The 16,715-nt window shown below is 44.7% G+C and overlaps 1 protein-coding gene across 2 annotated transcripts in view; it reads left to right on the forward strand.

Annotated features, from left to right (window-relative positions):
- Positions 1–1,463: 1,463 nt before the first annotated feature.
- Positions 1,464–16,715, forward strand: part of PPP1R14C (protein phosphatase 1 regulatory inhibitor subunit 14C) — a 76,652-nt gene continuing 61,400 nt past the window's right edge. For both annotated transcript variants that reach the window (XM_054986009.1, XM_054986016.1), the window contains exon 1: positions 1,464–1,828. In XM_054986009.1, coding sequence (XP_054841984.1) covers positions 1,541–1,828 — 288 coding nt within the window. In that variant the 5' untranslated portion in view covers positions 1,464–1,540. The remainder of the gene's footprint in view (positions 1,829–16,715) is intronic.

The following is a 16,715-nucleotide window of genomic DNA, read 5'->3' on the forward strand; positions in this document are numbered from 1 at the left end:
CGCAAAAAATGCTCAGCATACAAAACGCAGACTGCAGTAACCAGCAGAGCCACAGCCTGACAGAATGATAGAGCGATAGTCCAGAGTCCAGTCCTAAGGTTAATTCCACAAGCACCAAAGTTTCTTGTTTAGAGCAACAAAGGCTTGCGCCAGGCACCAAGCTGAGCAGATCAGCGAAGTGCAGAATTGTGGCTGGACCTTTAACTGTCCACCAGCCAATAGAGAGAGGTAGAGTCAGCCAATCAGCGCAGGGCTGATGCAATCTAGCTACAACCCAGCTAGATGATCATCCAGGTGCAGACCTGTCAGAAAAACTGCTGACTCACCTTCTGTTAAACAGCACAGCAGCCTGTACACATGTGCCAGTGAGTTTCCAGTTTCTTTTTCTTTTATCTTTAACATAACCTCCTCTGCAGATGGGTCAGAAGCAAGATCTGAAACTATATCTGAATCGGAAAATTCTGCAATCTTGTGCTGAATCCAATGGCGCGGAACTGAAGAAGGCCGATCTTTATCAACCGCTGGTACTCTTGCAGCTGGATCCGAAGATCTCATAGGAACAGAAGCAAAAGGTGCTTATGTTGGAACTGGTGTTTTTAAAATAACGACTTTGACAAAGACGAAGACATCCTAACAGCTAATAATGGAGAACTCACTAGAAGAACCTCTCTCAACAGTGGGCGAAAGAAGAACTGAGAGAATTTGGGGCGCTCAGCCACATCATCCCGATTTTGGCGGGAAGCTCTCTGTGAACACACAGCAAGGCTGAGCCCCCCCCTCCAAACATTTTAAAGCTAGAAAAATCTCTCCAGTGTGGGACTGCACAGAAGGACAACAACGAACTGTTTGTAACCCTTCTCCAGACCTCTTTGTTTTTAATTCTTCCTAGATCTTTTTGTGGTAATAGCATTTCTTTAGTTCTGTTTTGGAAACATTTGGCAGAGAAAGGGTTAATAAAAGCATGATACTTCCATGTTTTATTTCTAAAATCTTCTTCCGCAGCGCCTTTAATACTCCCCACTGTTTTTTTGCTGTACTAGCCTTTATTTAATGCCTGTTCTGGCCTATCCGGTGGTGTTGGGGGCGGCATTTTGTCAGGGAAAGAGTTAATAAAAGGATGCTATTTCCATGTTTTCATTTCTAAAATATTGTTCTCCACCGTCTTTAACACCTCCTACTGTTTTTTGTGGTACCACTATTTGTTTAATGCCCGTCCCAGCCCTTTCCAGGCTGCTCCAGCTTTTACCCCTTCCCTGGGAAAGAGGCGTTCTGCAGGTTCAGAGCCGTGCCTTTAAGGCGCCATCTCCGCCCCCTTTCCAGGCTTGGGACCGAGGCTCCTCCTTCTCTCCACCGAGCCGGCAGAGAGTGTAATGCAATGAGACATCGCGAGCCGCAGGTGCAAGCAAGGCTTGAATCGCTCTGGCGCCTCGGCTCTTGCGCGGAGGTTGCGGCGGTGTGGCGGGCGTAGGGAGGGCGTCTCGTTAGCGTGAGCAGCAAGGGACCGCCGGAGGCTTTCCCCACGAGGAACTTGGAGTGGAGTATGTCGGTGGCTACCGGAGGGAGCGAGCCAGGGGCCGCCGCCAACACTGGAGGCGGCGGCGGCGGCGGTGGCGGCAATCGGGTTTTCTTCCAGAGTCCCCGCGGGGGCGGCGGCTCGTCCCGAGAGGATTCGGTCGCCCCGGCGGCGGCGGTGGTACAAGTTCAGCAGCAGCAACGGCGCCATCAGCAGGGGAAAGTGACAGTCAAATACGATCGCAAAGAGCTGCGGAAAAGGCTGGTGCTGGAGGAGTGGATCGTGGAACAACTCGGGCAGCTCTACGGCTGTGAGGTACCCGCTGTTGTTATTCAGTGGGGGTGGGAGTCGGTTCCTGGGAAGCTCTTTTTCGCCCCAGATCTCCCGGGGGTCACATTGAGCGGCTCCAAAATAAAGAGAAGACGCCCTATGGAGGCGCAGAGACGCACCACACCCCTCACCGCACAGTTATCCAGGCAGCGCGGAGTGTTCTCGACACACTAGTTTAATTAACCTTGGCTATATTTGAAGCATCCTCTTTAGTACCTTTTAGCAAAACGCTATGTTTCTACATAATATTTTTGCTTTGAAATAGTAATTACCCGCTAAGGAATCAGAATATAAGGAATGGCTTCAATCCTCGCTGTTTTGAAATTGCTTTAACTGATTGAAGATCTCCTGGGTTGAGTGGGAGGGACAGCTGCCTGGCCGTCTCATTCCCAGTATTTAGGTTCCTCTCCCCTTGTTTTTGCTCCAGCTGTGTGTGCCTTGCATTTTCTTTCTTTTTTTTTGGAGGGAAGAAACGGGGAATCTCCTAGAGTGGATGAGTCTCACTTCAGACTACAAAGTACCCTTTAAAGGGCAAGCTGTCAGTCCTCCAGTGGTCTCTGTATGTTTTGTGGAAGAGGGATTTCAGTGTCCCTAAATGCAGGGTCTTCTCTGTATTATGTGATTGCATATTACACAGTAGTGATTCTGCCTACAGCAGCTTAGCTGAACTCCTTAGCCTGCATGAGAAGATCAGATTTGTGAGGGTAATGACTGTTTGCTGTTCTTTCTGGGTTTGACAACTCCTGCTTATGATGTTGCATACTGCTGATAATTATAGACATCTTGTAAGCTGCTCTCTCTGGTTGGTAATCTCTCTGTGTGATGGCAATCACAGGTTTAGGGAGCAAACAAATTTAATTGGCTTAAAATCCATGGTTTGTTAGGCTAAGTAGAGTGTCTTGACTTCATGATATTGTGGAAGAGGGGAAGACGGTAGTTGTCATTTTCCAGTTTCTGTAACCTTTGTGGTGTAATTTCAAATGGGTAGCCTTGTTGGTCTATAGCAGAAGAGCAGCGTTTGGGTCCAGTAGCATCTTAAAGACCAACTAGATTTCCAGGGTATGAAGCTCTGACTCTCGAAAGCTCATAGTATGGAAATCTAGTTGGGTCTTTAAGGTGCTACTGGACCCGAATCTTGCTTTGTGGTGTAATTTGAGCCCATGTGGGCGAATCCTTCAATAACCAGATAGCGTTGGCTTGGAGTGATTAGATATATTTTTAAATCTAAGTGTTGCCTATCCTAAACTTCTGTGTAGCCAACTTGGAAGAAAAGAGATTAGAGCTTTTGGAGAGGGGGTTGATTTTAGTGTTTCTAAAGAGACTGTTGGGGTGGAATGTGTCCAGGCTTGTGGCACAGGCAAGTCAAATACGAATCTGGTTTCTTTTCTCCCATGCTGGGAACCTTTCTGTTGAAAGAGCAGGGGCTGTTGCATGGGAACAATGCTCAAAATAAGAGTCAACTTCAGTGGAGGTCGAAGAGCTGGAACCGAAGGGAATCATTCAAATGCTCATCAGGTTTGCAAACAGTGTGCACCCCCTCTTGATAAAAAAAAGAGTGATTGGAAGCACAAATGCTTGATTTCTGCTGCATTAAACAGGTTCTAAATGTGCCCTTGGGGACTTCTGTTCTTGTGACTTTGTCTGCTATGGTAGGTAGCTTTTCTTTAAATAGCAAGCTAGAGAAACAGCTTTTGTGTGTTATAAACCCAAGATTATTTAGTCCTAGCAGCAGCTGAATAGTGACTGACAGAGGCCTGCTTCTCACTGAGGTGATTAACCTGTGCTTGGATTGCAGCAGCCATTAAAACTGAAAGTGGAGGCTCCTGTAACTGAATGTTCTTTCACCCCCCCCCCCACAATCCCTGCAGATTTCTGCCTAGATGGCAAGAATCTTTCTTCCTGGCTCCAGTAGTGTTCTAAATGAGGGAATCCTTTTTTGGGGAGGGAGGGAGTATTCTAGCATGTGAGGCCTGCAATGCAATCTCAACTGGTATATTCCAAGCACAGATTTACCATTTTAGTGAGGGCTGTACTAGACTTGAAGAGGACAGTTTTGTTTTATATCTGCTGTATATACACAAAGCAGGGTGTGGGCAACAGAAAACAAACCTTTCTGCCTCTTGACTTTTCATACGTTGCTTCACACTCTTTCCCCTAGCCCTTCACACTGAATATCTGAACTGGCTTGGGGAGAGAAGTCACTGAAGCAACAGAGCTCCCTGCACCTGAAGTAAGATGCTCACTCTGGCAGATGTGTGAATAAAAAAAAACATGCCTGCCCTTCAGATCTTTCAGTCCTAGGCTGGACAATATACTTCCACTGACTCTGTGAGTGTGACATCTCAATGACTTGCCGCCTAACTGGAAATCAAAAGACAATGAAAGGTCTGATGGTCTGTTCCATTAGAGGTTCCTGTAGTTGCATTAAACGTCAGTGTTAAAAATGGAGGAAGCAAATCTAGATTTGATCTTGTTAATGTTGTCATTTTATATGGAGTTTCCAGTGTGATAAAATGGTGGATTCAAATACTCAGCTATAAAGTTCACTGGGTGACCTTGGGCCTGTCATTTTCTTTCAGACTAACTTACTTCACAAGATGGCTATGAAGATAAAAATGGCATAGTGAACCTCGTGTCTGTTTGTGTGTGTGTGGATAGCTGTACAACTCCTCTCCCTCTAAATGGCCCTGTTGCACTTATATTTTTTAATCCTGCAAGACAATAGTATGAAGTCTGTATGTTAGTTTTCCTTATCTGCAAATGAGATATATGTTGGGATATACAAATTAGTAAGTTACCTGTGAATCTTGATGGTTTTGACTGTGCAGGCAGCTCCAGCTGTTCTCCACGCCCCCCCCCCTTCTGTGAATCTCAAGTATTCTCAGACAGCTTTAGGGCTATAGACAAAGATACTGTATTGCCAACGCTTCAGCTGTCTTCCCAATCTGGGGCTAGTTTGATGAAATGGGTTGGGGAGAAAGGAAAGTGGGGCTTCCTGCTTCTTCTGATTGGAGCTTCACTTCTAAACATTCCTGGACCTTTGTAATCCAGGAATTTCCTTTGGGGAGGCAAAGATGTTCAACATTGTATCCCATAAAAACTTGATTGGGAAGGGTTGGAGGTGTCTTCCCTGTATTTTCCCCTGCCCCTTCTGTTGTTTTTGCATGCCAGGGAGTGGCTGTAGTGCTGCATTAGAGGAAGGTTGGGATAAGAGGAGCCAGAGAATGAGGGTGAGATGAGGGAAATCAAGGGAGCAGGGAGAGGAGAAGAATGGGAGGGGGCAAAGAGAGATCAACAGTTGAGGTCACCATTGCAAAACTTCACAAGTTTTTAATAATTTGGGGCATTTTTCTCCCTCATATTGATCACAAACAGGATATGAAGCACGAGTGTGGGTGGAGTTGCTTCTCCCTCCCCTCTTCTGGGTTGTGGTCGACAACTCACTTGGTTGGGTGTTAATGTTAGGTGCATGCATGTGTGTCTAGAGGTGATCTTCTAGAGTAGAAGAGAAAACATGACAAGCTGAAAGCTGAGCATAGGAAAGGGTTGTTTAGCCCTTTCCCTCCATTTTAATGTTCAGAATCATTACTTTGTTCCAACCAGTGTTCTTGCATGCTGGGAGAATATGAATGGATGCAACTGATGTAACTGTAAACAACTGAATGGAAATGGCTGGAGTTGAAAGGGTTAAGCGGCTTTTCTCCTCTAAGCTTCCCACACAATTGTGGGAGAGGATGAAAAGATGAAATTGATGGATGAGTGAAAAGAAGTATGTATCTGTGGTGTTATGTCCATTTTGGCCCCCTTGAGCTTTGATTCTATATTGGGGTGGCTTGTGGGATAGAGTCAGTATATCCTTTACACATTACTTCCGTTTCCTATCTTGTTCCTGTTATGTGTTTTTTTTAATAACTTTGTGTGATATGAGTAGAATGTTGGGAATTGGCTTTTATAAACATTGCTGCTTGTGAGCGTCTTTGGCTGCTGTCCTGTTGGGATTCATTCATTTTGAATTTAGAAATCATTCATGTAAATGCATGGGTGGATTTCAAACCTGTACAAAACAAAGGACTTTAAAAAAAACTGGGGGGGGGGGTCGGACAGGAGAGAATGATGCATGGGGCTATTAAAGCATGGAATATTAAACTGAAATCTGTTCACTTAAGGATTTTTAAGGGAACAATTGTGTACTTCAAATCTATTTTAACTAAGATAACAAACACTCAAACATCACTATATAAATGCTGTTGTCATTTGTGAGTCATAAATGTGGTGTGTAGATCAGGGATGTACAAAACCTGCAGTCAGAATTCACTTTCCCTGTTTCTGAACAATGAGGAAAATTAATCTGCGTAATGGAATTTTGTATGTTCGGCAAATTCACCTTTGTTACATCAGTGAAAAACACCAGTGAATTTATCTTTTGATTTCACTGCATCTTGGTTCTAACTGTATTAAGGCTTCCTGTGGTTGTGAGAATGAAATTTGTGGGTAATGTGAATTTTCACAGAGGTAAATGGAAGAGCAAAAGCGAAGATTTCTTATGTTTTATAGCTTGAAGACATTCTATAGCTAGCTTTCTAAACTATAAATTATTTAGAACTTCTTGTCCAGAATAGTATGTAGATTGTTCTTTTCTCCCCTCCCCACCCCCCATCCCATTTTTTCCAAAGTACCTTTGCTGTAGGTTTGTATGAGTACTCCGCTTCTATGGAGTAACACACTGGCAGGTTGCAGTCTATACAGAGAAGTGAAGTATTTTTTAACAATATGAGGAGTTCACCCACCTAGTGTTAAATTCTAAGCAGTTAAAACTGTTCTATAACACGCAAATGTATGATATTAAAGCCTGCCATTTCCTAAAGAGCAGAGGAATGTGTGTGTGTAGTTTGGTAGAATATTTCTCTATTTCTAAATAAATGGTGAGTGAGGTTTCAAGATCTTTACACCAAGAAAAAAACCCTGTAGCCATTGACAGCTTGCAAAGACTGTTAGTACCTGTTCCAGTTACCTTGTATATTCCAGTCTGTTGGTACACAAAATAACCAGCTTTGCAATGTGATAGAGAAGTGCAGAAATTCATAAGCTAGCTCTGTTGTCACCCCTTCTAATTAAAGGAGATGTCAAAGCTGGTAAAGTACCCTTGAAAAAACCTTGTTGATGTATGTAAAATTAGTACAACTTGAACAGGCTGGTTCTCTTTGTAAAAGCTGCACTTGAATTCAGTTTTGACCCAAGCCAGCAATTCTTCTTGCTCATGAAATGAGCCTCTGGAGCTGGTCTGGCCAGGTGCAGCTGCTTCTCTTTGGAGCTATGTGTGGGCAGGTGGTATTGGCCCTACACATCTTTTATGGTATCCCCGAACCTTCATCTGCCTCTTAGCCAAATACAGGAATGTGAGAACATTCTGATGGGTGAATGGCTCATCATGGGCCAAGCTAGACACCACTAAGTGTGAAGCAGATGGGTTGTATTCACTGTTAAATTGTAACCCTGTGTACAATGGGAAGACTACAGCTGATGGCTGATCCATGGTGGCTTGCTATACAGTTAGGGCTGTTGCATGAATAGTGTCATGTTCTGACTATGTTTCTTGTGTGTTCAAACCAAAGAGACTCCATTTTAATCCTGTCAGTGTTTTAAGTGCTTCTTTTGCAGGTGGCAAGCAGTTCAGTAGCAGTTCAGTAGCAGTTATCTTAGTGAAGAGGAATGTTATGACTACAACCTTTCCAGCCTTGGGAAACTTTCACTTTCTCAGCCTCAAGCCGTTTGTTTTGAGAACTATGGGGGGAGGATGGGACTTGCCGGGTTATGCTATTCTGTACCTTAACCTTTGCCTGTCATTCGTAACAATACTCGTGTACCAGCCAAGATATTGCATCTTGGATAGTGGACTATAATGGTTGCTTATATTCAGTAAATCTTTTGAAACCAATGGACTCATGTCTGATTGCAAGAGGTAGTCTGGATTGCAACTTTTAGCAAGCCACTGTCTGACATTTTGTTACGAATCACATCTGTTCCAATGCCTAAGCCGGAGGAGACGGATACCAAGGCCGCGTCCAACAGGGACCCTTTGTTTGATCCTTATGCTCCTTACTCGGAAGGACTGGAACCCACGCATCAACCCGTTCGGGGGGGAACGGAGTCAAGCCGTACTACGGTGTATACCCTCGTACCTGACAGAGCGGGAGCTCGACCAAGGGCGGCGGCGGAACCCCTGATATCGCTGCCTACACCGAGGCAGTGGGGTTTGAGGCCGAGAGAGACGAGGGAGAGAAGAGCGAGTATGGTGTTTTCCAGATCGCAAATGGATGGGAAAAGAGTTGTCGGTGCATCCGTAGAGAGATCCAGTAGTCAACCATGGTATTACTGGAATAGAGAATCCGACCAAACAGAGTGGGACCTAAGAGGTTCTGAAAGTACCCAGGTGTGGGAAACTTCCCGCCGCGATCTGATGAGTTGGGACTACGCGGAAGTCACCCTGTGGACGGGGCAACGCGAGTCGAGTGATCAAAGTTGGCAGCAATTACAAAGCCGAACTTTAGCGGTGGATGCTGGAATTTCGGCAATAATGGGGCTAACGAAAGAAATCCTGGCGGGCATATTGGAGGAAGGAGAAGGTACCGGGGCCACCGGAATGGGAGAGATTCGACCTTGGCCACGAGCAGCCGCCTCCTATCCGGAATATATAGAAACTACACAATTTCCAACTGAACCGGTCCAGGAATTACCTGAGGAGGAGGTCGATACCTCAGCCCCAAGACATGTACAACGGATGGAGGAGAGAATCAGCAGCATGGAGGAGAGTTTAGCACATGCAGTGCACTTGCTGTCAGTATTGGTGGTAGGAGGCAGCCCTCCAGAGGATCTTACCCGGAGTATGGCCAGCAGCGGATCAGGTACCCCCTCAGGATGAGCAACCGCTTTTGCCGGCTGATGATCAGCAGGAGCCAGTGATGCCACCGCCTGATCAACCTCAAGGGCCACCGGACGAGATCCCAGAAGGACCCTCCCTAGACGCGCCGCTGGGGCCTCCAGGAGACGAAGGGGGAGAAGGGCCACTAGAGCAACCTCCCCTCCAGCCGCAGGAGCTGCCAATCCTCCCAGGAGAACAACCTCTGCATCCGCAAGAGCTTCCTCCGGGACTCCTGCCCCCGCAAGAGCAGCCGCCTCTTCAGCCTCTTCCACGGGGTCCAGCACCGCAAGGTCCTCCACCTTTGAGACCACGGGGTCCCCCTCCACGTCCTCTGGGTCCTCCGGCTCCAAGACCACAAGGCCTGCCACAGAGGCCGCCGGGTCTTCCTCCTCACAACCAAGACCCCAACAACCCCCTTTGCAACCTATCCCACGACGACCTGATGCGCGGCCGGAACAGAGCCTTTACAGTACTACCCGCTACCATCACCGGTTGCCAGACCTCAGGAGCTACTGATGGGATGGGTGAAGCTGGAAGCTACATTCGACGGGGATCCCGCAAAACTGGGATTTATTTTAGTATAAGCGCTGCAATTTTTTTAACCATTGGGGACATTTGTTCGAAGATGAGGCCAGTCAAATCGAACACCTGGGATCCCGGCTACAAGGAAAAGCAGCCGAATGGTATGTAGCGTTGTATGAATTGGGGCCCCCGGAATTAGACTCCTTGCAGGGGTTAGTAGCGGCACTCCGAGCCCAATATGAAGATCCTTTGGAGGAGAGTAGAGCCCGAACAGAGTTACAAACCATTAGACAAGGCAGTATGTCGGCCAGAGACTATGTTACTAAATTCTGACAACTAGCTGCCAAATGTCCAAGGTGTGAGGAATCCACCAAAATAATTTTGTTTAAACAAGGCATGAATCCCAGATTGCTGGATCGAGCCCTCATGCAAGATAATCCCCCCACACTCTTGGGTTGGATTCAATTAGCATGTGAAGTAGAAAACTGCATGCAGGAAGTACGGCTTGTAGAGCAACAGCAAGCAACAGGGCACCGGCGGACTTCAATAATTGTAAGAGGGGGAAGGGGAACAGGATACGCAGCCAGAGGAGCGAGAGATGCTAGATGGCAGCAAGAACTATGCCTACACTGTGGCCAAAGCGGTCACTTCGCGGCACAATGTCCACTCAGGCCTGTGCAAAGAACTCCGTTCCCACCACGGTGAACAGTCTCTACCACCCCTCCCCCACCATACCGCCCAACGCCAACTCCACGAGCAACAAGAGGGCGAGGTGCTAGGGCGTAGAAATCCTCCTGAAAGAGGGTTAGAGCTAGAAGAAATTATGGACCTAGATCCAACCGCTCTAACCAGCGAGGAAGGACCCGAAAGCCCCAATTCGGGAAACGAGATGGATCTGTCGTAAAGGGGCCCAAACGGCAGATCAAATCCCAGTCGACTCCTGTAGTGGAAAGACCTCGAGGGTCCATATTATTCATGCCTGTTACATTGGTTAATCCTGAAAGACAGACTCGTATTCGTGTACAAGCCCTAATCAATTCCGGTTGCTCCAGAGACATCATTGCACCTGCTCTAGTGAATGGACTAGTACTCCCAATGAAAGAACTCGAAACTCCAGTTATTTTTGAACAAATGGATGGTACAAATATGAACCCAGTCACCACTGAAACAATACCTGTAATCACAGGCATGGGTCAGCATTGGGAAACAAGATCCTTTATCATTAGCTCTACAGCCAAATACCCTCTGATTTTGGGAAGCAGATGGTTGTGGGACCACAACCCAGACATAGACTGGACAGTTGGCAGCATTAGCTTTAAACACGATAGCTGCAAAAATCATCGTTGGAACCAAAATTGGGGTAACAATCCTACCCTCATGGAGCAAGCACTATTAACCCAAGAAGAAATCAAACAAATACCTAAAGAATACAGAGCTTATTTGCAAGCCTTCACAGAAGAAGAAGCTAACACCTTGCCTCCACATAGAAGGACAGATTGTGCAGTAGAAATCATCCCAGGAGCCGCCTTACCCAAAGGCAGACTATATCCCATGAGCCCAAACGAAAGAGAGGAGCTCTGCAAGTTCATTGACACTAATCTTCAAAGAGGGTTCATCCGACCAGCAAACAGTCGTCATGCTGCTCCGGTACTGTTTGTTAAAAAGAAAGATGGAGGATTAAGACTGTGCACTGACTTCAGAGGACTTAATGCAGTCTCCTCCACAAACGCTTATCCTATACCCCTCATCAGAGATCTACTCAACGTCGTGGCACAAGGTAAGATCTTCACAAAACTGGACTTAAAAGATGCCTACTTCCACGTTTGTATAAGGGAGGGGGATGAATGGAAAACCGCGTTCAATACGCCCTTAGGGCAGTACAAATATTTGGTCATGCCTTTTGGCCTGTCTGGGACCCCTTCGGTTTTCATGTCCATGATCAATGAAGTATTGCACGAATTTTTATATAAAGGAGTAGTTGTTTACTTAGATGATGTCCTAATTTACTCTGAAACAGAAGAACACATAGACTTAGTACAAAAAGTATTAGCTATAATGTGCAACAAATTGCCCATCAAATTATCTAAATGTGAGTTCCACAAAACTGAACTCAGTTATTTAGGATACTGCATTTCCAAAGATGGGCTAAAAATGGATCCAGGCAAAGTGAAAGCAGTCCAGGAATGGCAAACCCCCACAACCCGTAAAGAACTGCAATCCTTTCTGGGGTTTGCCAACTTCTACAGAGAATTTATACAAAACTTTGCCAAAATAACTCTCCCCCTCACTGAACTATTAAAAACCAAAGACAAAGGGGAGCAAGCCCAAAAACCAAACACTAAACTATTGTGGACATCACAATGCCAATTAGCTTTTGATCTTCTAAAGCAACAATTTATATCCGAGCCTGTGCTGCAACAACCCGATGAAAATCGCCCATTCATAGTACAGGTGGACGCCAGCGATACTGCGATTGGGGGTGTCCTTCTACAGCGTGGGGAGGACAGTGTTCTTAAACCTTGCGCTTATCCTTCTCGAAAATTTTCTGAACCAGAGAGAAATTGGAATGTTTGGGAAAAGGAAGCTTTTGCTGTAAAAGCGGCACTCTCCTCTTGGAGACATTGGTTAGAAGGGGCCCGCCATCCTTTTGAAGTCTGGACAGATCACAAAAATTTAGAAGCTTTACGTAGTCTTAGGAGACTAAATGCCAAGCAGTTGAGATGGGCGGAATACTTTTCAAAATTCAATTTCACACTCAAATTCTTGCCCAGCAAAACAAATTTTCTTGCGGATGCCCTATCGCGCATGCCCCAACACAAAAGCAGGAGGGAGGAGACAGTGGATACAGTGTTTTCGCCTACGCAATTAGGAGGAGCGGTCACAATGCACAGCCGTGCAACACAACCTCCTCAGTCAGATCAGGGGTGGAGACAAAAACTGAAAAGCGAAGTGGAAAAGGAGGGGGAGAGTGTACCCAAAGAAAAACTAATTCAATCTGAACAAGGGGAATGGCTTTGGGGTGATCGATTTTATGTACCAGCTAGTTTGAGAAAAGAAGTATTGCAATGCTGTCACGATGCCCCAACCGCTGGCCATTACGGATACTTAAAAATGCTCCATCTGGTCCAAAGGCAATTTTGGTGGCCAGGCATGCACAAAGATGTTTCACAGTATGTGGCTTCATGCCCCATTTGCCTCAGCGCCAAAACGCGAAAGGGCAAGCCTCCTGGACTCTTACAACCCCTTGAAACCCCAAGTAGACCATGGGAAATCATTTCTATGGATTTCATCACAGATCTTCCCCCCTCCAAGAATCACACCTGCATTTTGGTTGTAGTGGATCTATTTTCAAAACAAGCCCACTTCATTCCCTGCACCACTATGCCTTCAGCAAAAAGATTGGCGGATATTTTTCTGAAATATATTGTAAAACTCCATTCTTTTCCATCGAAGGTGATATCTGACCGCGGCGGACAGTTCGTTGCCAACTTCTGGCGGGAGCTTCTGCAACTTATGGGCATTGAACAAGGCTTAAGCTCCACCCACCATCCGCAAACCGACGGGCAATCAGAAAAAACTAATCAAATATTAGAACAATTTCTCCGCTGCTACATTAATTTCCAACAAGACAATTGGATTGATTTATTGCCTTTAGCGGAATTTTCTTACAACAGTAGTGTGCATGCTTCTACTGGAGAAACACCTTTCAAAATAGTTTATGGCTATCACTTTAAACCATTCCCTTTTGAAGCTCTCCCCCCCACGACAGCTTCTAAAGACGTTTCAGAGTGGTGGGGGGAGGCGGCTCAACAATGGACTCTTATTCAAAAGCATCTCGACAAGACTAAACAGGACTATAAGAAATACGCTGATCGCCATCGTGTGGCTGAATGGGAATTGCATCCTGGGGATCTTGTTTATTTATCCACAAAGAATTTGAAAGTTGCACAAACCAGCCGTAAATTGGCATTGAAGTTTTTGGGACCTTTTCCAGTTAGTAAAATAATCAACAAAGTAACTGTAGCACTTGATTTACCAAAGAATCTACGCCACGTACATCCTACTTTTCACATCAGCTTATTAAAAAAAGTTCCCCCAGCAAACCAATGGCACACCCATACTCCTCCCATACGAACCTTGATTGATGATCAGATCCATTACGAAGTACAGCAAATTTTGGACTCTAAAATCAAACATAATAAGCTATTTTACCTCATCAGATGGAAGGACTTTGACTCTGGGTATGATGAGTGGGTGGAGTCTATTCATGTTCATGCTCCTAGATTATTAAAAACTTTTCACACTCTCTACCCTCTCAAACCTGGGGGGGGAGCATTTTAGAGGGGGCAGAATGTCATGTTCTGACTATGTTTCTTGTGTGTTCAAACCAAAGAGACTTCTTTTGCAGGTGGCAAGCAGTTCAGTAGCAGTTATCTTAGTGAAGAGGAATGTTATGACTACAACCTTTCCAGCGTTGGGAACCTTTCACTTTCTCAGCCTCAAGCCGTTTGTTTTGAGAACTATGGGGGGAGGATGGGACTTGCCGGGTTATGCTATTCTGTACCTTAACCTTTGCCTGTCATTCGTAACAATACTCGTGTACCAGCCAAGATATTGCATCTTGGATAGTGGACTATAATGGTTGCTTATATTCAGTAAATCTTTTGAAACCAATGGACTCATGTCTGATTGCAAGAGGTAGTCTGGATTGCAACTTTTAGCAAGCCACTGTCTGACAAATAGATACTAACAGCTCTCAGGGTTGCTTGGGAACTGGGCACCTTACAGGTATGGAAAAACTTCAGCATGATGGTTTCTACAGTGTTTGGATAAAAACGATTACATAGCTGTGCAGTGAATGCAGTTACTTTCTGTGTATGTATTGCTGAGTTTTGAAAGCCAGTGATGTTGATTTTAGAAGTAACTGCCAGTCCTAATCCACATGATTGATAATATCTGCAGAAAGTAAGTTGCAAGTCATTGTGGGTCATGCATGACTTGGCTTTGTCACAAGCTTGTGTACTATATTAGAATAAGAAATCCATGGTAGTGTTTCTCTCCATTCTCTTTGCAGCTTCCGGTAATGAATAACTCAATTTCTGGAAGATCAAAATGGTTGACAGCTAACACTGTATATTACAGTATAGAGCAGGGATCCTCAGCCTTGTACAGCTGCAGTGCTCTTGGGAATTTTAGATGGTAGTGGATATTACAACAACCTGGCTGCCATGAGGGCGGGCCCAGTTGTGCAATGTTGGAAGGCTCCAAGACCTGCCACTTGAGGCAGCTGCTTTCAAATGGGCAATGCCTCTTGGACTCTTTTGAAGCACTTCCTATACAGGGGAAGTAAAGGAAAGCCAGATTTGTCTCTCTGTTTTTGGGAGATGTTTCTTGGCTTTGATACCTAAAGAAAGGAGAGAGTTAGCACTTTACACAGCTATAGAGACAAGTTTCCAAGTCCCAAGACATAAGTGTGTTTAGAACTAAGCTAAGGGCATATAGCTGAGACATATCTTAGAGCAAGATTGTGTAGTAGCTAGAGTGTCAGACTAGGTTCTGGGAGACCCAAGTTTGAATTCCCCCTCGGCCATGGAAGATCACTTGGTGCCATTGGGCTGGTAACCATTTCTCTGTCTAATCTTCTTCGCAGGGCTGTTGTGAGGATAAAGTGAAGGATAGGAGAATTATGTAAGCTGCTTTGAGTCCCCATTGGGGAAAAAGGTGGACTGTAACAAAGTAGTATCTGCTGCAGATGAGCTCAGCATTATGGACAGTTAGATTATATGGGTGGCATGAAGTATCTTGTCCAGTTACACTCTTTGGATTGAATTTCAGGGCTTGAGAACTGAGGGATCAGTATCTTTGTAGGTGCATCAGTGATTCCTGGTGGCCCTGTTGGGAAGGTAAATGCATGCTGCAAAGCAAAATTGACTGCTAATATTGTAATTGCCCTCCTGAATCTCAGTTTAGACATGTCTAATTGGCTTGTAACAGCTCTATGAAATGAGTGATTGGCAAAATAGGAGTTTTATGAAGTACTTAGTAGGTCTCAGCACATAATTGACAGCATGTCTTATTCCTGGACACTCTGATTGCAATGGGCCAACTTTACGGTAGTTGACAATAAAGCTTATAAACAAAGAAATGAGATAGATGGGTTAAAACTATAAATACAGTCTTCAGAGAAAAAATTGTATCTAGAAAGTGTTGAAAAACATTCTTCATAGTGTATGTTACTTCAAAAACCTTGAAACCTGATGTGTGTGGGATGACAGAGCTTCTATATTTGGACATAAATTATTCAGTATTCAGGGAACTCTTCAGTATTTTTAACAAAAGTAATGGATATGATAAAGCAGAAGAAAGTGATTTCTGGATGATTAGTTCCTACAGTAAGAATGCAACTTAATTACTGCAAAAGGGGGGCAGGTAGATGAATATGTATACAGTATATGCTGAAAAGAGATGCTAATCTGAAATCACAGCTGATTTTTTAGTCCCAAATGCACTAAAATGCTTTCTGTATTGTTAAACGACATCAAATAGAAGTCAAAATATAAAACCAAATGTAGTTTTATAGTGTGTGATTGACAGAGAATAAGAAAGCATTAACATTTTAGCTGCTGGTAATGGGGTATTGGAAGGAGTCCCTCACAGCATGATGCCATTCATAATCCAGGCAAACCATGCTGCCCCTTTGGAACATTTATTTATTTACTTCATTTGTTCCCTTGCCTTTGGGTATGGACCCAAAGCAGTTTACAAAATTCTTCTCTCCAATTTATTTTCACAACAACCATGTGAAGTGGGTTAGGCTTGTTGGCAGAGTTCAGGAAATAATTCAATCCACACTGGAATTTGCTTTCAATGTATTCATTGCAACAGGATTTTTGTAAAAGACAATAACTGATTGCAGGCCATTAATACAACAGAGAGGCCTTCAGAGCACAAGCACTAACACATACTGACACACAGCAGAGAGAGAAAAACAACAAGAGGTAGGTTGAGAACTGAGTTGAACTGCAAGAGAAAACATTCAATAAACCTTAAGGCTAGAGAATGCTCCACAGCTCCCCCTAGGGTACAAGTGGATTAAACTACTTTTTCAGCAGCATTTACAGTAACTAGACCAGTGATGGCAAATCTTTTTGAGCCCGAGTGCCCAAACTGCAACACAAAACCAACTTATTTATTTCAAAGTGCCAACACTGCAATTAAACCTGAATACTGAGGTTTTAGTTAAGAAAAAACAACTCATACAGTTGTCCGAACTAATTAACATCTCTCTCACTCTCACTCTCTCTCTCACTCTCTCAGGAGCCACGAATGAAAATAAAGCAAGTGAAATCAAAGCAGTTTGCCCTTCTTTACACCAGCAGCCTGGCTTGCAGTCAGACAGACAGACAGACAGACTCACTCACTCACTCACTC

Source organism: Eublepharis macularius, chromosome 1 (assembly GCF_028583425.1).
Source record: "Eublepharis macularius isolate TG4126 chromosome 1, MPM_Emac_v1.0, whole genome shotgun sequence".
Classification (NCBI taxonomy): Eukaryota; Metazoa; Chordata; class Lepidosauria; order Squamata; family Eublepharidae; genus Eublepharis; species Eublepharis macularius.